The 26,331-nt window shown below is 54.7% G+C and overlaps 1 protein-coding gene across 1 annotated transcript; it reads right to left on the bottom strand.

The window, feature by feature from the left end:
• Window positions 1-320: 320 nt before the first annotated feature.
• Window positions 321-14,884, bottom strand: SLC48A1 (solute carrier family 48 member 1). Its single transcript, XM_035570333.1, has 3 exons — window positions 14,666-14,884; window positions 3,086-3,253; window positions 321-2,414 (listed from the first exon to the last, which is right to left on the bottom strand). Exons 1-3 carry the CDS (start codon window positions 14,802-14,804, stop codon window positions 2,278-2,280), a joined length of 444 nt encoding a protein of 147 aa, XP_035426226.1. The 5' UTR covers window positions 14,805-14,884; the 3' UTR covers window positions 321-2,277.
• Between the last annotated feature and the right edge of the window lie 11,447 nt (window positions 14,885-26,331).

The raw sequence follows: 26,331 nt of genomic DNA, 5'->3' as shown, positions 1-26,331 counted from the left end.
TAAAACCACACCTAAAAGGTGCAGTTTGGGAACGGGAAAGACAGGGCGTGAAGTTTTGGGAGGAAAGAAACAAAAAACAAACAAAAAAAAATACCGTTATCGGGTATTGCTACGTGTGGATCTAGATGTTGAGGGTGCTGGTAAAGATGCGCGGGATGCAGTAAGAGTTAAAATTGCTGTGGTTCTGCATCACCCCAAAAAGCTAAGTGTTTTGTACAATTCCTGTCCTTCCCACGGAGCGATGCTGCTGCAGGCTACCACCGAGAGAGGGAAAGAGCCGGAATTTAACAACTTTATAGAACAAATGCTACAGACACTGGTTTGGTGAGAAAGACGACTGTATTTCTGCTCTTATCGTGGTGTCACACACGAGTTACACAGCGTAGCTTAGTACAAGGAGACACTAGGATACACACAAACGAACCCCGCTGTGAATCACACCATCCCGCTGCAGGACCAAGTCTTACACCAAGCGTGCAAACAAAGCGTAAACGATGTAAAAATATATTATATATTTACATACACGATCTTTTAAAAAGCTGAGATGGAAGTATAAATTCCAGAGCTAAAACATGTCAGGGAGAAAACTGGGGGGGGGTTAGATTCAGTGAGCTGTTTCGTAGGCAAATTTAGTGTCACAAAAATAAACTTTAAAAAACCTCCGGGGTCAGCCGAGGGGACTTTTGGACACGTGCCCGGGAAGGGAGCCCCGATGTGCTGCTGAGGGATGCCAGCGGCGTGCAGGCAGGAGGGCGCTGCAGTGTGGGGACACAGAGGGACAACGCTTTGCTGTGAGGCTTTCTGCCCGTAAGGATTTCTGCCTCCCGAGGACACCACAACGCAGTTTTCAGAGCTGGGGCTTGCACCCGGACAGCGAACACATGGGCAGAGTCGTGCTGGGGAAATTTAAGACGAGAGATGGCTTCTTGAAACTCCCTACCCTAAAACCTCTCGCAAACCCCGCATCGGTTCCGTGGCAGGGAAGCGAGCTCGGCTGCTCCATCTCCTGCCGGGCACGCTGGCAGCCCGACGTCAGCAGTACGGGAGATTTTAGGATTTAAAAGCCTGAGTATTAACCTCATAAGCGCATTTCAGGTACACAGCCTTTTGTCGGGGGTTAGCAGCCTCCAGCAGGTTCCCCGGCAAGGCTGGCAACACCTCGCTTTGCGCATTGACCCGCTGTCCCGCGAGCTGGGTAAGTTGAGGACCTTCCCACCCAAAAAACTGGGGAATGCTATCCAGGTGTTGTCAGCTGCTTCCAAAATAACCCCATCAGCTTAATTTAATTATTACGTGCTCAAACCTCTCGCCTTCCAAAGCAAAGCAGGGACCAGTGGCAGCACAGACGGTGCCTACATCGGGCGCTTGTTTTGGAGGCTTGCTGGATACCTTTTTTAGTTTTGAGGACCGTATCTCCTTTCCCTCTCATCCTGCTCTCCGATACAGGGAAGCCGAGCAAAGAAAAGGAAACACTGCTACCTACAGAAATACTTTTTTAGAAGAATCATATTCAGGTTTCTCCTGAGGTTCAGGTAAGCAAGCCCTTACCCAGCACACCTGCCACCCAAACACCTTATTCTGCTTCCTAGAAAATTTAGCATTAAATATTAAATTCCTTCTAGGTTAGCAGCCAGAATCAGCACTCTCCACCTCTGACAGAGGCAGGGGATGACTGGCACTTCTCTGCTGCAGCCCCGTCCCCTGGGGCTCTACACATCCTCCAGACTTTGTGTACTACTCCTACTACTAGTTGTAAAAGGAGAGTACTGGAAGATGCCTGGTACTGGCTGGAAGGTACTCAGGGACTTGCTACGAAGGAAGGCTCTCCGTTTGAGGAGCAGAGCAGTGCAAAATGGACGACGACTTCCACCCAGCAGGGTTTCTACGCACATCTGGGGCACCCACCTGGCAATTCCCTCGGAAGCACGAGGTGTCAGGGTGCTGTCCAGGGCTTTCTCCCCAAGTGCAAGCCCAAGGACTTGAGGGCAACGCAAAGAGTGGGTCTGGGCCTGCTGTGTGTAAGCAGATGGAGTCTTTCGACCCACTACCAGACACAGGGACTCCCGGGAAAGTTACAGAAAGACTGGATTGACATCGTTAGCCAAACTTTAAATGGTTGAGTAAAAGCAATTAGGAAGAACCCCTACTGCAGACAGACAAACCAAGCAGCACTGGGTGAGTTCCTTCTCCGCCTCTTGTACATCTCTCGCATGTACCATGCCTTCGGGGATGCAAATCAGACCTCCAGCACCTTCAGACGGGATTGAAGTCCAAGTGTTAGAAGTCACTGAGGATACTGATGTCTGCAAACTCGTTCCTGTACCGGTAGGCGTACAAACTGAGCAGGAAGGCCCATTTCAAGGAGATGAAGCTCCAGACGCACGACAGGTAGTAGCTTCTGGGATCAGTCAGGGCTAGGAGAGAAAAAGGATACAGGTGCATTTAAAAATCGTTTTATTCCTTATGCAGCCTGGCCAGAAAGAACCGACCTCAGTCCCAAACAAAAACACAGTCCCTCCCCACCCCCAAAAAAAAAACCAAACACCATCCTTCTCCCTTTGATCTACTGCCAAGCAAACACTGGGAGGAATGACACGAGCCCTCATATGACACTTACACAGCTCCAGGGACACAGCTTTACGTGCTGACTAAGCTTAGAAGGCATTTCACCCTGCTGGCTTGTGTTTAGATTTCAAAGTTCTCACCCACCTGCTTTATGGGCGCTGAAGCACGATGTTTAAGAGCACTCCCCTCAGCTGTCAGAGGAGTAAATTCCAGTTTCTACTGAAGACAAAGCTGGAAAATGGGGACTGCCTGCAGCATGGTTAGGTCTACCAGGGCAGCTATCAGACATCAGCAGACGGGCACTGCCCCAGGGAGTGGTACCCATCGGCCATAGGATCGCTCTCGTGTCATCAGGTCGTGACAGCAGAAAACTGAAATGCATTCTGGCACCCTCCCCAAAAGTCTCGTGGCACCTCTGAAGAAGTGGCAGGAGCAAACCCCCAGTCTGTTCCTTCCAACCCAGCCCCAGTAACCCCCGCAGCGCCAGCCATTGCTCCCAGTACTGCTGCCAACTACTTACACTGGTGCTTGGTGATGGCCAGAACGAGGAAGGTGCAGAACCCCACCACTGAGAGGGCTGAGAAGAGGATCCCGATGAAGAGGAAGAACCTCAGCCCTTTTAACCAGGTCCTCCAGTAATCCTGCACATACATCACATGCGTGATTAGGGCCCAGAGCGCCAGAACACCTGCTCGATCAGACAGCAAGGGGAATCAGTACCGTGCATCACACTGCGACACAGAAAGGTGTCGAATAAATACACATCCCAATAACCACCCCCCCAAAAAAAATCACAGAAAGTTAACGCTTCATTGCCAGGGCCCTCATGAAAGGGGGGCAAGACGGCTGCCTGGGCGAGCATCGCCCTCTGCGAGCACCCCACACCCCCTGCTTGGGCACAGGCTTTAGGGTACAGGTCTGGACCCCAGGCTGGCGCAGAAAGGGCTTCGTTCATTGAATGGATTCCCCTAAACAATATTTTCATTTTCCTGTTCTGAACAGACCCATTTGGAAGGACCCCTGCATACACAGTGATATCTCGAGGGCCCTTCCAAGCCCTACGATTCTGATTTATTTATTTCTCCATACAGCCTCCGGGACAGCAGCCACAGCCAGCCACCTCCCGAGAACTAGCTCACCTTTTTACAAAAGCCAAGGAGCCCCTTTTACACGTAGGGCCGATGAAGAGCACCCCACGACCACTCATTTCAGACACCCAAGGAAGATACACGGGAGCTGTTCCGCGCACCCCGCATTTCACACCGCATCTTTTAGCTCCAGCACATCTCCACTTAACCTCACAGGGCGCGCACGTAGACAAATCCCCTCCGAGCACTTCAAGTGACCCAGAATTAACAGCCACTCGGATCTGTATTACAGCCCGGATGCCTTAAAGGAAAACCCTTGTGGCAGAGGTGAAAATAGCCCAGCGTGGCTTTTTTCTGCCTCGCCACCAGTAACACCAAAGCCAGCAGGTTTCTCCGCTAGCCGACGCCAACAAGCACCATTTGCTACGCGGTCTGCATTTACTTGCAGAGCAAATTTACTCCTTATGCTAAAGGAGAAGGGTTGCCACGAGGTGGGGACAGGACAACGTGCTGCTGTGCCAACGGACAATTGCACAAGTGTACAAGGAACACGATCCAAAGCTCTCCCAAGCAAGATTAATTCAGGTTTTACCCAATTATCACGAAGCCTTCCTGTTCTCTTTGCTGTTATCTGTGCTTTCAGAGAACTGTACAGCTATTTCTATTTTTTTTCCAATTTATTTGGAAATATTCTGGCAGCACCCTGAGAGTTTTAAACGCGTGGCCCAAGTCTTTAACTCACAAGCAAAGGAGCACCAGGGAACAAAACCCACAACATTGCTGCCAAGCTGGCCAGATTTTCAAAGGGCTGTGACATTTCTAAAAGCAAAGGGGTGCAGAAGTTCAGCTCCCAGCTGATATTTACATACAATTCCCACTTAGGGCAAAGCACGCTCGCGAAGTGCTTAAGGTGGACTAAATCTGGCTCCGCACTCCTGGGGCTGGCCCAAAACGTCTGGGTTACACAACCAGACAAGTATCTGAGCACGTACAGGTCTTTGTTTTGTGTTTTAAGATCGGCGCAGCTTTAATAGAAGCAGCAAAAGGCACTTCCAAGGGCTTAGGTGACCATTCCTGAACCACATTTCAACCCCCTTGTCAGAAGGGAGGAAATGAGAGAGCAAAAGGCACGAAAGCCCCCAAGTACCGAGCACTTTCCGATGTAAAGAGAAAAGACACATACTTCCCTGATCTCGTGCTTTAAAAAAATTGCCACCTTTTCACCAAATATGAAAGAAAAAAAATGAGACCAGGCACTTGGTGTAAGAAAAGTCGGTCCAAATGCTTAAAGCCTGCCTGGTGCTCCTCACCGCGCAACCCCAGCATCGTCCCCGTTGAAGTCTCAGCGCTGAAGAGCAGGGCTGCAGCTCCTTAAATCCCACCCAGCCTGCAGTCTGGGCCACTTTACACCTCCAAACATTGCCTCCTTTCGGCAAAGACCTGGGTGGTGGCACTGCTGACACCCGAGCCTCCAGCGGTGCAGCGAGCTGGCTGGTGTTCCTCCTTTTTGCTGCCACCTCCTGTAGACGTCTTATTTTAAGGGCAGCAGCAGGAAGGAAGAAAAAAAGGGGGAAAAAAAAAAAGAGGACAATAGCACTGCTAAAATACCAGGCTGCTTTACATGGTACCCTGTAATAACACAGATCTCCCTCTGCAGCTACCGCTCGGCATCAAAGGAAGCGAAACCCAACCTTGCCCACTGCAAGATAAACATTTTCATATTAAGCACAGCCACAAGTCTTGCCGGAGCTCATTTGTTACTGGATACGGTCATTATGCACCAAGCTTCCTGAGGCTTAAAAGAGTGCTTTATGGCACGGAGGAAAACAACGGTGCCAAAGCTGATAGAGGGGCAGAGCCACGGCACGGAGCTGCAGGACTTGCTGCTGAACACCCCTGGCTTACGGGTGGGCTGGTCTCGGGGCCACACGGACAAGGGGTATGTCGTAGGTGCATGGTAGATGATGCTGAACATTCACAAAGATCAGTTCCAGGCTGGGCAGGAGAACCCTGGTGATGTTTTTTTTGCCTCTTCAGTGCCTTAGGGTGGTGCCAAGTGGGTGAGAACACCCTCCACGGTGGCCCAGAAGAAGAAAAAAGGTGGATGATGGAGCAGAAAAGACAACTTTTCACTAGGGGCACTCCGGATTTTGCTGCTGTGGCTCTCCCCAAGGCAGCAGGGATGCTGCTTTGCCACGACCGAGCTGTCAGGAGGCGTTTTGGAGCTCTGCAGACGACCGTAATTGCGCTGGCAATGCCTTTCAGAAAGCCTGCCACGGGATTCGGTGGAAAAGCCCAGCGCTCAGCTTGCTGACCAACCACTTCCTTGACTTCATATTACCTTTAAGCTCGTGCTCTAGCAAGTTCAACCCACATTTTTTTTAAAAAAAAAAAAAAAAAGGAACTCTGGCTTTACGATTAGCAAAAACAAGCCGCTTCCCCACTGGCGCTTTCAGATGACTTGGCACAATTTATCTGAAGTGCTGAGTCAAGCTGCTCATGTTTCCACGCCAAAAAAGCCTCTAACGCCCCAAAAGCTCTCGTGGCAAGAACAGAAGGAGCACATGAGCATCACCAGATCGCCCCCCCCCCCCACCCCCCAAGCCTGCCCCTGCCTCTTCCCCAGCCCTAAAGCCTGACACAGCGCTCGAAAGGAAGCCGTGGGGCAAACCTCAGCTGTGAGTCCGTAACTGTGACGAGGCAAAAAACACAGCTCCTCCACGTGCAGAGCCGGGTCACACGGCCGACAGGCTCAGGGAACCCTTTTACCCACAAAATGTCAGCAAAATGTTCGTTACCCCATGAAATAGGGGGGAGCGGAGTCCTCGCCAGCTCCGGCTGCGCGATGCCTGCCTCTCCCCTGCACCCCTAAAACACCCCCAAATCCTTCAGCGAGGCTATGGAGCTTGCAGAGCAGCAGGGTTTGGTGGTTTTTTTTCCTAAAAGGGCAGAAAAGTCCTCCAACAAGTTAAATCAGCTGGCAGAGCTGCCTCAAGAAGCATCCACGGCAGCAGAGGGAACGTGCATGTGCTCAGACACAGGCAGGAGAAATGAGAGCAGGACTCACGTCCTGAAACCCCCCGAGAGCAGGCGCCTGCAGGTTTAACACAAACCCCTCAGCTGGATGTAGGCAGCAGAACAACAGCTAACTCATTCAGCTGTGCAACTTAAAAAACAAAAAGAAACACATTTTAATAAGGTTTTTTACTGGAACAGGAATAAAAGTCACGCCATTTAAAGTCTGCAGTGATTAACCGCAGGACCTTCTGCATTCAGTTCTTCTTTCTCACCTCAAGCTCCCCCAAATCCTCTCCACATCCACACCTGTATTTCTGGGTTGCATTTTGCATTCACTGAGAAGCAGACCCAGAAGCTGCAGACGCAGCCCTGGAGCTGCAGTGACATCACCTGCTGGAAATAACATCAAAAACTCTGCCCCCTTTTCAGGGAAACATTTTGGCTGGGTGGATTTACTCCAAGCTGGAATGGCCCTAAAACGAGGGGCACTAAACAAAACACAATCGAGGGATTTCCGACATAGAGCAGCGGGAAAGTTGTTACCTTTAAACCAAAAAAACTAATTACCCAAAGTACACAAAGCTCCAGGAAAAGGAAGCTGGCCCATCAAACAATCACGAGAACATCTGAAACAACAGCAACAGGGGCAGTTGTTTTTTTTTTTTTTAAAGCCTTGTCAATATACCTGTTAGCAGCTGTTTAATTCATTTTTGAAATATAAACACCTACAGCACACTCGGAACACGTTTAAATAAATCCTAAAAGGCAAGTCCCAAACACGGATCGAGCTCAGCCTGTGGGCAGGGGCAGAAAAACACGAAAATCCAAATATTTTGGTAAGCCAACCGACAGGCTGGCATGCTTCAGCTGAAGTGGAACCAAACTTTCGCTTTCTCCCAGCATAAACCCAAAAACCTGCGACCAAACAGAGGTTTCCTCAGAGCCCTGCTCGTCACGGACAGCAATTTTGGTCCCTGCAAAAAACAAGTCGCATTGTTTGGCAGGGAAAAAGCAGCGCAGCTGCCTTCCCGGAGCTCAGAGCAGCCAGAGGCCACGCGTGTCAGGCCACGTCTGCACGCCGCGCTGGGACGTGGTGTACGACACTAATGGGTGGTACAGATTCGAGGAAAAAAAAAAAAAAAACAACAAATGTGCAAGCGAGGCCAAGAAGCCAAGCAGGCGCACACACACAGGAGCTATTCTGCGAGCGGCGCTCTTCTGCCAGCTGCCTGAAGCTCCAAGCGCGCGTCGACGATGGGAGAAAGCTGACGGCGAGCAAAACGAGACTAAAAACGTAAAAATGAAAAGCATTAAAAACTACTTGCATGGTGCTGGAAGAGATGAAGTCTACGGTGAGCAGCAAGAAGAATTTTTTCAAAGCCTTCCATCATTGTCCATCTGCACAACCTCCTTTTACACACTCTGCTACTCTAGCAGCACCAGTTTAAGCTCATTTTTCCCATTTTTAAGTTGCAGAAACTTTGCCTTCGCTGGTTGATTCCCAGAAAGGGTAAAATGCTCTCTTCCACGAGTCCAAGCCAAGCCAGCTCAGCGTCAGCTGTTTTTGGAAGAGGTTAAAAACGGGTTTTCTCTAAGCAGCAATTCTGCCAAAATAGCTAAGGATCAACACTGAAATATTTAAGGAAAACAGCTCTCGAAGGAGGGGAGTCTTTGGAGTATTCTAGTGAAAAGCACTCGGTAAAATCTCCCTCTGGGCACGTGCAATCGAGAGCTTTGCTATTTATTCTGGGACGTTTCAGTTTGGAGGAAAAAAGGGGATTTTGAAATAAAATTTCAGCCGCTTGCTCGGCACCGGGCTGGCCCGAGCAGCCGTTTTTAGAAGCAGGAAATGGAAGATGTACAGATTTCAGATGCTTTGTGCCTCTGCCATTCACGCTGAAGACAAAACCAACATCACATTTTCCACTTAGGAAGGATTCGGTTCTCCCCTCGCAATTTAGTAAGATCATAACGAAGCACAAGCCTTGTGCCTTTGTGTTTTCTTTCAGTGTGCTTTTCCCCGCTTTTCGCCATTGCTTAAGACGAAGGAATAAAGCAGGCACGAGGCAAAACTTAACGTTTTTTTCAAGTATTCTGTATGCAAATCCAAGCACTCGAAAATGCTTTATTCCTGAAACGCCTTTTTTACGTGCTGTTCCAGCCCTGGAGAGGGACCAAGCCAATCTGCCTGAATTTCCCTGCGATATGCACGTTAGATTAGCTATCAGTGCCTTCAGAGAATCGTAGCTTTTGTACGCAATGGGTACTGTGAACAGCCTAAGCTAGCTTCTACTACTTTCACTTATCGGATATTTTTAAAGTTTCACATGTCTGGAAAGTACGTTTTGTGTTTCATCTTCTTTGCGGCTGCTTTAATATCTGGTCCACGTTATGTTCTCAAAGCACAAGCTCTCTATTTTGCCAGAAATATCTGAGCAGCTTGGAAACAGCCAATAAAGTCTCTTTGGAGTGGAAAAAACCCCTCTTTTTCTATTCATTTTAAAGAGAGAAGATACATACACAAGAACATTAAAAGCCACTCAGGAAAGGGCTGGATACATCCTGAAAACATTTAATTGCTTTCTTCTCTTTTAAATTGCCTCTGGCTGAACGAAAACATCAGAGTTTCTTAGAGATTCACGGCTTACTTCAAAAAAAAATTAATTTAAGGCGGTGAGGGGGGGGAAGGTCAAACACACAAACAAGCACTAAATCACAAAAGCCACCGTGACTAGCTCGAAATGAAATGGCAAACCACCGAGACAGCCAGCATTAACTCAGGGATGACTTTCTGGGTCCTGTGATCGGTCTGTTGAGTTGCTGTCCCTGGGGTTATCGGAAACCCTCGGTTGGGTGTCCCTGCTTAGAACAAGGGGCTGATAGACGAGGTCTGCATCTGATTGAAGAGGATGCGAAAATTCCCAAGTATGCACGCCTGGAGGCAGAGCTGAGATTCGGAGGATTAGTGAGTTGATTTTACCGGGCACTGCGGCAGGAGGGGCTGGGGGGGGGGGTTATTATCACGAAAGCCGACTGGAAAGACTGGAAAGGGGGTTGCTCAGCATCTGAAATTGCACGCTTCCAGTTTCATAACTAGAGGTAATTGAAGGCTCTGGTTACAGACTCAGCAGAATCCGACCGCTTGCCCCTCCGCAGAGCTCGCGTACTGCAACTGGGATTAAATGAATTTGAAGATCAGTTCAGATCCGAATGAATGCATCCAAGCAGGTGAAAGTTAACAAAACCAGTAGTGGAAGATGGATTTCAAAGGAAAACACAGTAGGAAAGGTTCTCTGGAAGATAAGGAAAAGATAAATAAACTGATTACAAAGACACGGGTTCCTAATGATAGAGGTATCAGCAAGGCTTCTTACAGAGATTAAAACAGAGACAAAGACAGCATAGGAGAGAGGAAGCACACAGATAAACATCCTAAAAAACACGCCCCTGATAAAACCAAATGCACATCAGCAAAAGTTTCAGCAGGCTGCAATCCAACGCGGGCAAGAGAGAAGCGACGACAAACACACCAGAGGTGATGGGAAAACCAGAAAGATAGCTAAAACTAGATAAGCACGTATGAGCACACTCGCAGAGAAGGCTGGCAGGAGAAGCCTTGGCTTAATCAGAGTTAATTAGCAACTTTTGCAAAACTGCCAACTACACCAGCCTAAACAATTCCCCCCCCATAAAGTGTCAGCGCTCCCAGCCACAACAGCCGGACCTGCAGCTCACGCAGGTGCTCGGATCGCTTTTGGAAGCTCCTGAACAAAAAAAGGCACGTATTGACCCCCCCCCAAAAAAAAAAGCCTGTGGTGAAGACACCAGAGAGCGCACAAGGACACCTCCAGCAGGGCTTTTTGCTTTCCGCGACACCAACAGCACCCACGCACCGCATTTGAGCTCTGCCAGGGGGATTAGGGGAGAAGCCGTCCTTCTGCCTGTGTTAAAAGAAAGTTGCAACAGGTTTTTTTGGAGACTAAAGGGCACACAGCAGTGCCTGAGAATGAACGTTGCAGTGTCTACACAGCGGAAAGTTTCAGCCGCTCACCCACTTCCTTTCCTGCCATTCTCTGCCAGTGGAAATAAGAGCTAGTTAGCGTGCGACAACAAAAAAAAGGTGGTTTAATGCAGTATGCCAAAAACAAACAGAGTGAAATACCTGAAACTGAATGACCCATGGCGTCTGAACACAAGGCCAACCTCCTACACATAGTGATTTTTTCGTAGAACAAACTTAATTCAGCAAGCAGCCTTAGCTTCAGTGCACGGCAAAAAAAAAAGCAGCGATTCTTTTTTTAAGCCTCCCCCTCCACAAGTGACTGAGCACCCGCTTAGCCCTACCCATGAGCGACGTGAAATGTCTGCCCATGAAGGCTGGCACAACTTGACTTGAACGCTCGTCTGGCAGCAGAACAAGTTTCAAAGGTCCTTCCCGTACACGAGTGGTTCTATTCCTACTCGATCCCGGCCCCTGAGCTGTTTGCAGGATAGCACGCTATATACGATCAGCTCGGGAGCATAAAGGAAAAATCTCATCTCAGAAGCCTGGAGCCCATTTCGCCTATTGAAACACTGAGAGCGAAGCAGAAGGGCAGGAAAAAGCAGCCAAGAGTGTACGATGACAGGAACCTCTTAAATCAGCTTTGTCATAACACCGAAAGACGCTGAAAGCCCTTCTGATTATTTCTTAATGCGTTTCTGAGGCTTTGTGATCCTGCTGGGACCCTGCCAGTGGACATTCCACAGATGTTTGCGAGCCTACAAATTCACGGAGTGCAACCTCGCAAATGACCATTCTTTTAATCTTGCTTACCTTGATCCCCTGTTACCTTAACTAGCTCGAATTACTGGTGACTAGCCAGCACACAAACCTCCTCCTCCTCCTCCCAGCAGGCAATAAGCTAAATAACTTCAGCACTGTCAGTGCAGGATGGTTTCTCCCTCTGCTTTCTCACCAGCTTCCTTCTGGAACGCAGGCTCCAGAAATTCCTCTGCGAACACAAAATAACAGGCACTGGCAGCGTAAAATAGCACTTATCTCCTTGTGCGTTTCTGGGGTACTACGACGCCCCAGCTTCCATCCCACCACCTAGTAAAGCAAGATGAGCGTGGCGGGGCCGCCCTGCTTCATTCCAGTTCCAGCTAGAATTAAACATTTTTGGAGGAACAGCAAGAAGAGGGCGAGGGAGCGGAGGGAATCAGCTGAATGGCAAACCTAGCACAACCCTGGGCATCACAGCTGAGCTGACAGCGGAGCAAACACCGAGGTGTTCACAGCAGCGATGGCATCACTCGTGTGCAAGAAGAAATCCAGATTCTTTACCAAGTTTAACTTCCCTTTCTGCTCTTCCCCCAGGTGGTTGCTTGCATTCAGCCACACAAAACCCCTGAGCTGCTGAGCTGGTAAATGGAGGGATGACTGCGATCTGCTCCAACCCAACCACTAACTAAAAATATATAATTTAAGCAAGATATTTACGCATCTGAATCTCACTGATTTCAGCGGATGTGAAGATGCGTTTTTACGGCCTGTGGCCTGTCTGAAAAGCAGCTCAAACGCCTGTTTCGGAGTACCCGGCCCAGATGCTTTCAGTGGGTACGAACCTCAGGAAGCTGGCGATTTGGGTTTCCCTTCCTGAAAACACAGAGCACGCGTAAACGCTGCTTTCCAGGCCAAAATTTCACTAGGAAAGCCAACAAAACTTTAAGTTTTGAAGTTTAAAATAGAAGCCTCTTCTCGGTTAGAAGGTCGGACGGCACCTGGGGCTCCCTGCTCACAGGTGCAGCCAGCGCGTCCCACAAAATGCCGCTTGGCTTCTCCAGCTGCAGACGCAGCCAGACACCGGTCCCCAGTCCCGAGCAGCCCCAAACGCCCTTGGGGGAGGCCAGGAGAAGCCTCCAAGCCCCCACCCGAGCCCCAAAGCCCCCCGGTGGCTGTCACAAGGAGCTTCCCACCATGGAGGGGCCCCCCGAGGATCCCCGAGTCCAGCTCCTGGCTGCAGACCCCGAACCCAAACCATGTTTCCGAGAGCGTTGGGACAAGGATCCCCCAACTCCGGGGCTGCAACCAGGTCCCTGGGGAGCCCGTCCCAGCACCGAGCACCTCTGGGTGCAGAACTTCCCCTGGACCTCCCCTGTCACAGCCCCAGCCCCAGCACCCCGGCCCCAGCACCCCGGGCCCAGCACCCCGGGCCCAGCACCCCGGGCCCAGCACCACGGCCTCAGCACCACGGCCTCAGCACCATGGCCACAGCACCACGGCCACAGCACCACGGCCACAGCACCACGGGCCCAGCACCACGGGCCCAGCACCACGGCCTCAGCACCACGGACCCAGCACCACGGACCCAGCACCACGGGCCCCAGCACCACGGCCTCAGCACCACGGACCCAGCACCACGGACCCAGCACCACGGGCCCAGCACCACGGGCCCCAGCACCACGGGCCCCAGCACCAAGGGCCCAGCACCACGGCCTCAGCACCACGGGCCCCAGCACCACGGCCTCAGCACCACGGGCCCAGCACCACGGGCCCAGCACCACGGGCCCCAGCACCACGGCCTCAGCATCACGGACCCAGCACCACGGACCCAGCACCACGGGCCCCAGCACCACGGCCTCAGCACCACGGGCCCAGCACCACGGGCCCAGCACCACGGCCACAGCACCACGGCCTCAGCACCACGGGCCCAGCACCACGGGCCACAGCACCACGGGCCCCAGCACCACGGGCCCAGCACCACGGCCTCAGCACCACGGCCTCAGCACCACGGGCCCCAGCACCACGGCCACAGCACCACGGGCCCCAGCACCACGGGCCCAGCACCACGGGCCCAGCACCACGGGCCCAGCACCACGGCCTCAGCACCACGGCCTCAGCACCACGGGCCCCAGCACCACGGCCCCAGCACCACGGGCCCCAGCACCACGGGCCCCAGCACCACGGGCCCAGCACCACGGCCTCAGCACCACGGGCCCCAGCACCACGGCCCCAGCACCACAGGCCCAGCACCACGGCCTCAGCACCACGGCCTCAGCACCACGGGCCCCAGCACCACGGCCTCAGCACCACGGCCTCAGCACTACGGCCTCAGCACCACGGGCCCAGCACCACGGCCTCAGCACCACGGGCCCCAGCACCACGGCCTCAGCACCACGGGCCCAGCACCACGGGCCCAGCACCACGGCCTCAGCACCACGGGCCCAGCACCACGGCCTCAGCACCACGGCCTCAGCACCACGGCCTCAGCACCACGGGCCCCAGCACCACGGCCTCAGCACCACGGCCTCAGCACCACGGACCCAGCACCACGGGCCCCAGCACCACGGGCCCCAGCACCACGGCCTCAGCACCACGGGCCCCAGCACCACGGGCCCAGCACCACGGCCTCAGCACCACGGCCTCAGCACCACGGCCTCAGCACCACGGGCCCAGCACCACGGCCTCAGCACCACGGGCCCCAGCACCACGGCCTCAGCACCACGGGCCCAGCACCACGGCCTCAGCACCACGGGCCACAGCACCACGGACCCAGCACCACGGGCCCCAGCACCACGGCCTCAGCACCACGGGCCCCAGCACCACGGGCCCAGCACCACGGGCCCAGCACCACGGCCTCAGCACCACGGCCTCAGCACCACGGGCCCAGCACCACGGCCTCAGCACCACGGGCCCCAGCACCACGGCCTCAGCACCACGGGCCCAGCACCACGGCCTCAGCACCACGGGCCCCAGCACCACGGGCCCCAGCACCACGGGCCCAGCACCACGGGCCCAGCACCACGGGCCCCAGCACCACGGCCTCAGCACCACGGGCCCAGCACCACGGGCCCAGCACCACGGCCTCAGCACCACGGACCCAGCACCACGGGCCCCAGCACCACGGGCCCCTGCACCACGGCCACGAACGGCTCCTGCCCACCGCGATCTGCCCCCAACCCCAACCCCAACCCCAACCCCAGCCCCAGCCCCAGCCCCAGCACCGGCGTACCGGAGAGCCCCCCCGCGGCGGCGGTGGCGGGCTGGCGGAAGGCGGGGGCCAGGCTCCAGGTGAAGAAGGCCGAGAGCCCCAGCACGCAGCCGGTGGCCGCGTAGGCCAGGCGCAGGGCGAGCGCCCGGCTCACCGCCATCGGAGCGCTGCGCCGCCGCAAGCCCCGCCCACTGCCAGAAAGCCCCGCCCACCGCCCATAGGCTCCGCCCGCCTCCCGTAAGCCCCGCCCGCCACCGCCCTTAAACCCAGTCTACTCCACCACCAAGCCGCGCCCATAACCCTCAAGCCACGCCCATCACCCACAAAGCCACGCCCATCACCCACAAAGCCACGCCCACCACCCACAAAGCCACGCCCACCACCAAGCCCCGTCTCTCGCCGCCGTTAATTCACCCCCCGTCTCCAAGTCCCGCCCCCGCCGGGCCACGCCCACCGCTAAGCCACGCCCGCCGTCGTCTGTAAGCCACGCCCACCGGCAGTGCTCCCCCCGGCGGCCCGGAGGATTTGGGGGGAACATGGGGGGATGGGGGGGGGCATGGGGGTTATGGGGGGTGTGGGGTGCATAGGGGCATGGGGGGGACATGGGGAAATGGGGGATTTTTAGGACACAAGGGGGGCATGGGGGTTGTATGGGATTTGGGGGCATGGGGCCATTGGGGGGCATATGGGGGAAATGGGGGACAATGGGACACGAGGGGGGCATGGGGGTTATGGGGGGCATGGGGGTATGGGGACGTGGGGGACATGGGGGCATGGAGGGACACAGAGGACATGGGGGGGTGTGGGGACATGGGGGACATGGGGACACGAAGGGGTACAGGGGACATAGGGGCCTGGGGATGTGAGGGCATGGGAGGGGTGAGGGCAAGGAGGGGGGGCGTGAGAGGAGCAGGGGCCTAGAGGGACATGAGGGACATGGGGACAAGGGGTGACACAGAGGCACGGGGCCACGTGGGAGGGACACAAAAACAAAAACAAAAAAAAAAAAACAATGGTTTAAAAAATATATTTTTTTTTCCACCTTTTTCAGCTCGATTTCTGACTGCGGCTCGCCGGCCGCCGCTCCGGGGTGGCAGGGCCTGGTGCTCAGCCCGGCGCCCCGGAGCCTGTTGCGTGCTGCGTTCCAGCTCGTGATGCTTTTTCCTTAAATTTCCGTAAATTTAAGGCGATGTTTCCGGCTTGGCGCGGCCGCACGCGGAGGAGTCCCTGCTCTAGATGGCAGCAGCCTCCTTCCCTTTCGGGCCGAGGCACCCAAGCACCAATTCCCCTTCCCTCCCTCGCCCCGCAGCGGGGTCTGGAAGCCCACCACGGACGGGGCTGCCCCGCAGACCCACCGAGACCCTCTCCGAGTTCAACCACCACCAGGAGCCCGGCTCCATTTTCTCCCTAACCCCAAAAAGAGGGTGGGAGGTGACCCCAAAGCTTCTCGCCCCTATAGGATGGACAAGACCCGTTCCCCCAGCTTGTCCCCGTGGGAAGTGCTCCGGGCTGTGACCCTCTTGGTGGCCGCCCCTAAATCCCCTCTGTTTCATCCACCAATGTCCCACGTGGGTGGCCCCAAACTGGACACGGTGCCGCGATGTGGTCTGACGAGCGCTGAGCAGAGAAGACGACGAATTTCGTCCCTCCTGGGGCAGGACATCGAGCGCATCGTCCGCTCCCCAAGTTGGGTGTCACCTCCGGAGCCGATCACTTTGTCCCCGTTGCCTCCTCGTGCTCATGGTGTGACACGGGACGGGTCCGGGACGGGTCCCCGTGGTGCTCCAGGTGCCACCACCCTCCACCACCACGGGGCCACCAGCTCGGCCCGTTGCAGGGCGGGTATTTCACCTTGCGAGGTGAAATAGTTTTAACGAATCACAGGACCATGAGGGTTGGAAAAGCCCTCCAAAATCACCGGGTCCAACCATCCCCCTACCACCATCACCCACTGAACCATGTCCCCAAGCACCACGTCCAACCTCTCCTTGAACACCCCCGGGGATGGTGACGCCACCACCACCACCCCGGGCAACCCGTCCCAACGCCTGACCGCTCTTTCTGAGAGTAAATTTCTCCTGATATCCACCCTACGAGATCCCATCCAGCGGGGAAAATTAATTATAAATGTTTGGAGGCTATCACAAGAGGCACAGCCCTCGCAGGGACGGATCGGAGATGTGGCCCTGCCACCTGCGCACGGCCACGTGGCAAAAGCAAACAAGGAAGGTTTAAGCCATGGGATTACATAAATGCACGTTCTCGAGGCTGTTCGGCACCGAAACATGCCCTGAGGCTGCGCAGCGGTGTGGTGCCGCCGGGGAGCAAGGGGAAGATGTGGAGGAGCCTTGTTTTCGGATGGTGCCCACCATGGAAAGGCCGGTGCTCATCGGGAAGGTCGATGCTCATCGCGAGACGTGCCTGAGGCTTCGGCTCGGTTCAAAATCAGAAAGAAAAAAAAAGAAAGACAAAAAAACATTTACGCAGCATGACCGAGCCGCGAAGCCTTAGCAAATTCCTGGCTGAAGAATGGGAAGATCGGAGCACTGAGCTCGCTGGGCGAGCGGAGAAATGGGGAGCACCCCTCGTCCCGCACGCCCCTCACGCCGGAGACGCCGAGCGCACGTCGGCCACGCGCCGGTGGAAGCGCTGCAGGATGGTCCTGGTGTGTGCTTGGGTTCGGCAGCGAAAATCTCAGCCTCACGCACCCCAGGGCCGAGCACAGCCCTCGGAGGACATTAATAAAACGTCGTGTGCCCTTGGGACTGATGGCTGCAGAGACCTGCTCGACCTTGGGGGTGGATGTGCTGTTAGTGCTTGCTTTTTTTTTTTTTTTTTTTTTTTAGCAGTTAAACCCTGCAAGGAGCCCTGAAACCTGCAAAAAAATAAAAATAAAAAAAAACAACACCTTTTCTGGCACCTTCTTCTGCAGGAATTCAGGTGCTGCATGCACATACCTGAAAGTGCAATACGCGGCGTCAGCAAATGCCAGGCGGCCGTTCTGTGTCAAAACAGGTAAAATCAGTTCCGCTGTGGTCCTCTCTGCCCAGACTGGCTGTTCGCACACGTGCAGCCTGCAAATTACCCGGCAGAAATTCAGAGAGGGCTTCCATGGTGTCACCCCGGCTGCGCTGAGTCCGGCTGAGCAGTGGGTACCAAAGGCGGAAAGATTTTGCAGGCGCCTTTTTTACAGGTGGAAAACCTTCACGACCGATCGGAACCGGGGAAGTTTGTTCGTTGTAGATGACCAAGGTTCAGTGGGATTGTTTAGGGAGGATCAGGCCACAGCAGAAAGTCACCCAGGAAGTATTTGGGGACACAAAAATTGGACAAAGGGCTGGTTCTGGGGAGCAGGTCCATCACTGTGACCAACCTCGGAGGTGGCCAATGTGTCTTTTAAAAGGCTGCAGGAGGGATGTGGGAATCACAAGTGGGTGGATCTGCCTGTGGGCTGGGAGATGGGTTTGGGAGAGCTTGGGTTGTTTCAAAAAAACAACAGGACAACGACTCAGGTAAATACCCTGCAAGGTGCTTTGAAAAGGGTGCATACGAATAAAGTGGCCTCAGGGATGTAGTGGACATCGATTCCTAATGAAATCCATTTTGCTCACTTGCTGGGGAGGAGAAAAGCCCCCCCCCTGCATTAGCAGCCCCCCAGCAGATGAGCACCAGGAGCAGCATCGCGGACAGCCCCCGAGCGCAGGAAAGCTCCGAGGGACGGGCAGAGGAGTGGGCTGGGGGCTGCGCAGAGATTTCGTGAGCTCCTGGAAGGGAGACAACTCTCAGCAGGGTGGCAGAAAATACACTTTCACGCAGGACGATGGTGGAGCAGACCCAAAACGAAGACGAGGAAGCTTTGCATGACCTGTAGGAAGACGGGGGCGAGATCAGGTATTTGTCTGGCCGCCTCCAGCCTCCAGCACGATTTAGATTCAGATTTAGAGGATGGGTCTGGCAAGGACCTCGGCTCAAAGGTCCCAGGTAGGGATGTAGGAGCAGAATCAGTGCTCAGCAGTAGCTTTATAGCAGGTAGGCATAGGAAGGAGGGAGCAGCGTGTGCATCCCTTCCCTAGGAGCGGGACGGGAGGCGATGCCGCCTGCGATACGCGTCCCGGAGGGGCTGACATCACTGCTGCCGCGCAGACGTGCGTGTCTGGGCCAGCAGCATGAAGGGGAACGGGCACTTCGGGGCATGAGTCACCTCGTCCTGAGGTAAAGATCTCAGCCAGCTCAGGGGAATTGCACCCAAGAAGCGATTGCACCCCAAATCCCTGCCAGAACCGTAGAGGCAGGGCTGGCAGCTGGCACAGGCGTGCGCCTTGGTGCTGAAGGAATCTGGTTTGGGACGGCTTTTTGATCCTTTTGGGATTACAGTGCAGAAACGTGCTGATCCTCAGGTGGAAAGGCAGTGCCGCTACCACCCCCAGAGCAACAAACCCCGAGTCTGCAGGGGGCACGGAGAAGCTGAGTGGGCATGGAGGTGCCTGGGCCGATCAGTCCGTGGATCCTCCTTCCTTGCCCTGGTGTATCGAGACCCATGCAATCCCTGGACAAGTGCCATGCCACGTCCATCTCCATCGGGATGCTGCACTGGAGGAGATGGGGCTTCCAGCCAAGGTTTCCATCCAGCATCACTCTTATCCATGATTCTGTCCGTTCTCGGACAAGAGGACAACATGGCTTGCAGGTGGACGTGGCTTTTCCATGCCTTTTGGGGTTACAGCCGAGAAAATGGGGGGGTCAACCGGGCTGAGAAGAAACAGGGAGGAAAAGACCCCTTCCAACTCGGTCAGTGAGGTGAGTTTGGAGCGTCCTCAGCCAAGCAGAGGAGCAAGCAGCCCCCAAAGCGCTGGAAGCAACAGCAACCTCAAGCTGGCCCTGGGATTAAGCCAATTAGAAGCTGCTGGAATTTGCATAGCCTAATTAAAGATTCACTGAGCAGACACAACGAGACCGAGTCTGAGCAGCCAGCCCGGTGCTCAGCGTTTCCCCGTGGGCTGCCCTGGGTCATGTTTCAGGGCATGATTCACATCCCACACTTAGGAAATCTCCGCTCTCACGGGACGGGATGGGAGCTGTGTCCTCCAGGGCTGTCACACAGAGGATAGATAGGGGGTTTAATACCCAATTTATGGCAGAGCTGTTCATTTTGGGTGATCTGGGGTTAAAAAAAAAAAAAAATCCCAGGCAGCCTCCTGTGATGCCAACACGTGTTCCTGCTTAACAGCTTACATTTGGCCTGGGTGCACTTCTTAACCCAACGATGCTTTGTCACCTTTTGCCCCAAAACGGGTTTCCCCAATCCTTAGTAAACCCCACAAAAGGGGGCAGCCCTGGACGGGATCTCATTTGCCCACCTGCTTCTGGGCGCTGCTTCTTGCAGAGATTTGGACCTTGGACCTTTTCTCCAGCACCTGGTGGCCAGGTTGCGGCAGGCAGAGGACTTCCTCCGTTAATTGCCCCTGCCTGGCAAGGCTGAAGTCACTGCAACAGCTGGGAAACAGCAGCGATACAAGCCGAGGGATCACCTTCCTCCTCCTCCCTCTGCCCCATGTGCCAGAGGGGGGAGAAAGCTGGATGGGGGCTAAATCTGGGAGCAAAAGACAGAAAATCCGTCGAGATGCGGGCGGCCCCGTTTGTTTGCAGAGAGCTGGTATTTTATCCTGCTCATCTCTTGAGGATTTGTCCTTGAGGCTTTTTTTTTTTTTTCAATCCTTTACAGAAGCATTTCAGATATGTGAATAACAAGGAAAGGTGATTTAGATCCCATGAATATTGAAGACTCCAAGGCGAAAACACGGAAGAAGGAAAAGGTAAGGAAATGAGGAGGTCCCGGCCCTTCCTGGTGAGAGGGAGGGGTTACCAAGGCTTCCTTAAAACAGCCCTGTTGGGAAAAACCATTGTTTTCCCCGCTCCTCTCCTAAACCCCTCCTTAAAGCCCGGGGCGGTCCGTGGGTCACTCGCTGGTGCTGGGTCCCAGGGCCTTGGTCCTTGAGCACCTCCCTGCCCCAGCATCCCGGCGATTCGGGGCCTCTGTGCCCCGGAGTCCCCGTGCTGTGGGGACTCCTCTGCGGTGCTAAAGGATGCTGCAAGGCAAACCCCAAAGCCCTTTGCACCAAAACATCCCCGCGGCTGCAGCCCTCGTGTGAGCTGCTTTCCAAAATTTCATTTAATCTCTTTTCCCACGTGAAATCTTCTGGTTCTCGACCATCCGTAACACTGCTTGCTGAGGATTTAGGGGTCTTTTGCCTGAAAAGGGAGGCAAAAGCCATCGTTTGCTGATGGGTGATAATAATAAGCCCTTGCTGGATTCAGATCCAAGTGTTTACATGTCTTCAGAGACGCAAATCTGGGCATCATGTTTCAGGAAGAATTGGGAGAAGCAAACTGGATATGGAAATGCCATGAGAGCAAGACGTATCATGCTCCCCAAGCAGTAATTAAAAGAGAATCAAGTGCAAGCGCCTGGGAGACGGAGATCTTCCTTCCCAAAGGAGCAGCATCCATCCCTTTGCCATGCCAGGGGAATGAGGCTCCTGCTACAACCCAAAATGACCCCAAAATGGCTAAAAAGGCTCTGGCTAAACGGCTACAGGCAAAGGACTACGCTCAAAGGGCACCTATAGGATACCTAAAGGACAGCTGCTTTCTTTCCAACCAAAAAAAAGCACATGAGAGCTTGTGTTAGTGCATGAGTAGTGGTTAATTCTGTGCCAATTAGGAGGTAAAATGCAGAAACGGAACTGCTTATTAAATTACAAATCATGCAGACTAAATCCGAAGATTATTTAACGCCAAGTGTTTCAGTGAGACACTTGCAAAACTGCGTTAGAATAATAATATCACTGTGGAAGTGGTATTAGTCAAAGTAATGAAAATATAAATTAGGAAAGGCTTAGACAATAAAAAGGAAATATATATAGGTTAAGGAAAAGAAATACATAAAGCATCTACATTAAAGAATAAAACAACATGCACGGAGCAGAGTAATTTAGAGCCATTTTCCCCACAATCATATTTTCAACACCAATTTGTTATCTCATCCCAGTAAGCCAAAGAGATGATAAATATTAAAGATTTCTTTTGTAACCATCTGCCAGCCAGCATCCTCATTACTAATAAAAAGAGTTGAGCCTCTTCTTGTTTTGCTTCTTCCGTGCAAACACACGAGGCCCTACCACTGATTTTCATGAAACTGTTCCAAAATAGAGAACGTGGCGAAATGCAAGCATTTATCGAGCACTGCCTCTATGTAACAGGCAGAGGAGGGGAAAAAGCTTCCAGCATCCTGCTGCCCTGCGCATCCCTGCATCCTCCAGAAATCTGCGCTCGTGTTTTTGGGATGGGACGGATCCTGAGCCCTCTGTTGCACGCGAGTGGAGCAGAGGAGAGGTTTGCCTGCTCCACGCACACATGCAAGACACCTTCAGCTCCCAGACTCTGAGAAAAGCAGCCAGCAGCTGTGCCCCAGGTTCATTAGCACATCGCAATTAAATGATCCTGGGCGTAGCATTGCCATCATTTAATAACCAGATCTGGGTCTAGAGCTCGTCCCGGACGGGTACAGAATTAGCTCCTGCTCTGCAGCCAGCACAAAGCTGTGCTCTGCTCGTCCCATCATTGCCTTCTCCTTCTTCACACTGTGCACCAAGGGGACCAGGCTCTGCAAACCGAACCAAAACCCGTCTTTTTCCACCCAAAAGAAACAAAAACCCCATCCTCATGCCTTATACCCACCCAGGCTGCACCATGCCCTTGCTCTTGCGCGTTGCCCGTGCGCCACGGTCGCCTTGCTCCGGGGGACACCCGAGCCACCCGCCGCCGGTGCTGCTCCTGCCACGGGCAGGATGCGGCCCCCGGGACCTGCCAGCCAGCCTGGGCACCACGTCCTCTGTGGGAAAGGCCAGCCCCAGAGCTATAAAGAGAATTAGCCTGCCATGTCGCCAAGCTTTATTCGGCTCTGACACCGTGCGTTTACTGCTTTTCCCACAGAAAGCCAGGGCCAGCCCGCCGCCTTCCTGGAATGCTGTTTTATCCCCAGCTTGATTTACGAAAGAGCCCGAGAGGAGCCTGGAGATGGAGGGGCTTGAAATGGGCCTCACAGATCCTGCAGGAGCAGGGGAAAGGCTGGGAAAACACCCCAAAAATGGCCTGGCAGGGCTCAGGGGGGGCCATGTGGAGGTCACAGCACCGCCAGTTTCTCCCCCATCCTCCCAGTCCTCCGCACCACCCCAGGAGAGGCTATTTCTGCTGCCCCCTCAGCTATTTAAAGCCTGAAGCTCAGGGCACCAGCCCTGCCAGAGCAGCCGGCAATTATTGATTTGTGCTAACGAACAACGAGGAAACAACAGGCGACGGCGAGCCCTCGGCACCCGCACCGCACGGGGCTGCCCACGGGGCCGAGATGCCCACGCTGGGGGCAGCAAATGGCAGAAGGATGGGGGCGACAATGCCACAATGCGTCATTTGTGCACTGAACCACCCATAAAGATGAGATTTTTATCTTTTTTTTTTTTTTTTTTTTTTAACCAAAGCACGTGAGATTTCAGCCATTACTCAAGTCCTGAAACACACAGAGCAAAACCTCCGGGACTTTGCCTGCGGACGCGGATCGCTGTCGCTGAAGGTCTGAGCTCCGAGGAGACCTGAGGGGTAAAACAGACACTTGCACAAACACCAGCACCACCAGTTTCAACTGGGAACGATCTGGGAGGCGGCTCGGCAGCCAAAAACCTTCCCTCTGCAAAGCCACCCAGCTCCACAGGTCCCCGAAAGCCTACCACGCTCTGCACGAAAGGCACATTTGCACGGGGCCAGGCCTGCCTACTCCAGGAGATTAATTATTATTCAAGCGCAGATAAAATGAGCAAGTTAAACACAGCGATAAAGGGTTAGATAAAGCAGAGCTGTTTGCATTTTATGGCAAGGCAGGAGCTCGCTGCTAGGAGCTAACCAGACTTGGGCAGCTGGTGCAGCCTTTGGGAACGTGTCCCCGTGGCCGCAGAGGTGACCCCGCGTGCTGGCGGCCGCACGGTTGCAATATTCCTGCATTCCTGTGCTCGGCTTGCACCGGGAAAAGCGAAGGCTGGATGCACGTGGGGCTGCTGAGGGCAAAGTGTTGGGTTTCAGTGCTGGCCACTGGAGCAGTGGCATGCCCCAGAGCCCTGCCATATCCCCGTGCTGCGCGTCACCGGGACCTGCGAGGACGCAGCAGGGACAACATTGCCGCCCGACGGTCTCATGCTCATCCTCGATCAGCTCTTACTGGTCCAGTAATAGTGGGATGCTGGGCTGGAGGGTGTCCAGAGCTGTCCTGGAGCAACGTCCAGCCTCATCCCTGGGGATGCTGAGCCACCAGGAGAGCAAACAGAGCCGCGCCGCTCTGCGCCTTCCCTGCGCGCGCCACTGGAGCAGCCACGACCTCGGAGAGGTTTCCAGACCCCGCCACTGCTGGGAGCCGTTCCCAGGAATGCGGGGTGGGAGGAAGGGAGGAGAAGGGCAGGGAAAGCGTTTCGGGGATGCTGGCAGAGCACCCGTCATGGCTGGGGCGGGGAGGTGGGAACATCAGTGGGAGCATCCGCGAGATGCGGGAAGAGGGGGAGGACCCGCGGCTTTTGGGGGGGCCTCGCAGAGCCTTCCTCGCTCCTCTTCCTCCTTCCCCACCCCTGCTTAATTCTCCCTCATCTGCACGGGGCCATGTGGTGCAGGGACCTCTGGAGCACCTCAGCAGGGACTCAGGGGCCTGGCAAAGGTGAGCGGATCCTCGGCGTGCAAAGCTCAAGGCAGCCAAGGGCGCTTTCCATCAGGCTGGGGAACTTTCCAAAGGTTCCTCCCTGCCGCGGCCGAGCCAGCATCCTCCCTGCGCGCCGCGGTGGGGCCGGCTCCTGGCCTGCTGCCCTGCGGGAACAGCCCTGCTCCTTTAGCAGGAGCGTTCCCACCTCAGCACCAGCTCCTCGAGAGCAGGAGCAGCCCCTTTGCTGCCCCTCAGTCTCTCCTATCTTCCTGTGCTTGGGCTTTACTGGTCTTTGGAAAGCAACGGAGGAAAAGGGAGGTGTGCTCGAACACCGAGCTGCATTTGCCAGTGCCAAATTGTCCTTCCTCCAGCCCTTTTAGTAGGTTGTCACCAGGTTGGTGTCCTTTATAACAAGCTGGGGCTGCAAAGCTCCAGGCTGGGAGGCTGGGCTTGTTTAGGGCCATGTTTTTGTGCGTTGCCTCCTGGAGCAGATGGGTGTCCAAAAATTGTCAGCTTCGGAGCCCTCCATGCTGCACAGGCAGGAACATGTGGATGGGGAGGTGTGGGCATGGACAGGAGAGATGCACACGGGGTGGGGAGAAGGGCACAAAGGTGGGAAGGGCACAAAGGTGGGGAGATGGGCACAAAACAGGGGAGATGGGCACATGTACGGATGGAGCAAGAGGTCTCCACGCACCAGGATCTACCGCTGGGCCAGCCCCGTGACAGCACCACACTGTTGTGGTCTGTGGCCCTCAGGCCAGGGTAGGGAATGGTTCTGGCACCGGTGGTTCCCTGGGAAAGGTGGGCATGGATAATGCAGAAAACACCCAGGGAGAAGCCCACGGTGGGGGGGGTGAGTAGGAGCTGCACTCCCTGGGCACAGTCTGTGTGCACGCTGCCGTGCTGGGCTTCGAGGCAGAGGTGCAGAAAACGTGTCTTTGGCAGCAGAAGCAGCAAACAAGGACTTTTACACCCATTTCTATCGCATCCCAAGTCCCCAGGTCCTGCCACCTCCACCCAACCCACCCACGTCTGCTCTGTCCGTGAGGCCTCAGCTGGGAAATTCATCTGGGCCGGGGGAATGGCTCCACTGCCACTGAGCATCTGAAATGCTGACGGCTTTTCCAGGCTGCTCCCAGCCCCATCCAGCTCCAGGGTGGCTCCGTCCCTCCTCACCCAGCTGGGTCCCACTCAGACCAGTGGCCACAGCAGCAAAAAATGCCCCAGGAGTCCTGCAGCGAGGCTGCTGGTGGAGATTTGCAACGTGTGCTGTTATGCAGTAGCCCCGCTGCTTTCGCTTGGAGCTCCCGGACCAAATAATTACAGGAGGCAGCAGGCACAGGGTACGCGGTGACAGATCCCAGCACGAGGCTCCCTGATGCCATGACTGTGCGTGGGTTTCGGGCACAGGCCCCTCTTGCAGCAGAAACCTCCGGGTCCCCTGCCCTGCAGGAAAATGCCTTCTCTGCCCCCAGACACTTACGGGGCCCCGGAGGCAAAGAGGGCAGTGGGAGGAAGGATTGCAGTCCCCGTCCTACACGGCTGCTCCTGCTCGGGGGGGGTTGCCCAAGGCTGATTCCACCTCCCCAGGCCCACATGGGGTGACCCGGAGAAGTGACAGCCCTGGGGAGCCCGGCGGGACCCCGAAATCCCCGGGGTGGCTGATGAAGACGGCAAGCAGGAGCGTGCCAAGGGCGCGCCTCCAACGTGCTCGTGTTCAGCTGGTGTTTCTCATTGCTTTGCTGGCCGGGGTGTGGGGCTATTTAAATATAGATTTTTTTTAAAAAAATATATATTTAAATATTAAAGCAGGGTTTATTTCAAAAGTGAAAGTTCACGTTGGCAGAAAAACCTTTCCTTTTAGCCAAAAGCCCCAGCCCCAGCACTCCCAGGACCCCTTGGCCGTGCTCCAGGTCTGCTCCTGAGTCCTCAGCTTCGGGTGCTGGGGGGG

This window comes from Cygnus atratus, chromosome 29 (assembly GCF_013377495.2).
Source record: "Cygnus atratus isolate AKBS03 ecotype Queensland, Australia chromosome 29, CAtr_DNAZoo_HiC_assembly, whole genome shotgun sequence".
Taxonomy (NCBI): Eukaryota; Metazoa; Chordata; class Aves; order Anseriformes; family Anatidae; genus Cygnus; species Cygnus atratus.
The sequence above is the reverse complement of the archived record's forward strand: the minus strand, read 5'-3'. Positions and strand labels throughout refer to the sequence as shown.

Coding starts and splice junctions, on each gene's coding strand:
- SLC48A1 (XM_035570333.1), bottom strand. CDS start 14,804: ATGGCGGTGAGCCGGGCGCTCGCCCTGCGCCTGGCCTACGCGGCCACC. Junction 3,254..14,665: donor CGCCGCGGGGGGGCTCTCCG/GTACGCCGGTGC, acceptor CTGATCGAGCAG/GTGTTCTGGCGCTCTGGGCC. Junction 2,415..3,085: donor GGCCATCACCAAGCACCAGT/GTAAGTAGTTGG, acceptor TTTCTCTCCTAG/CCCTGACTGATCCCAGAAGC.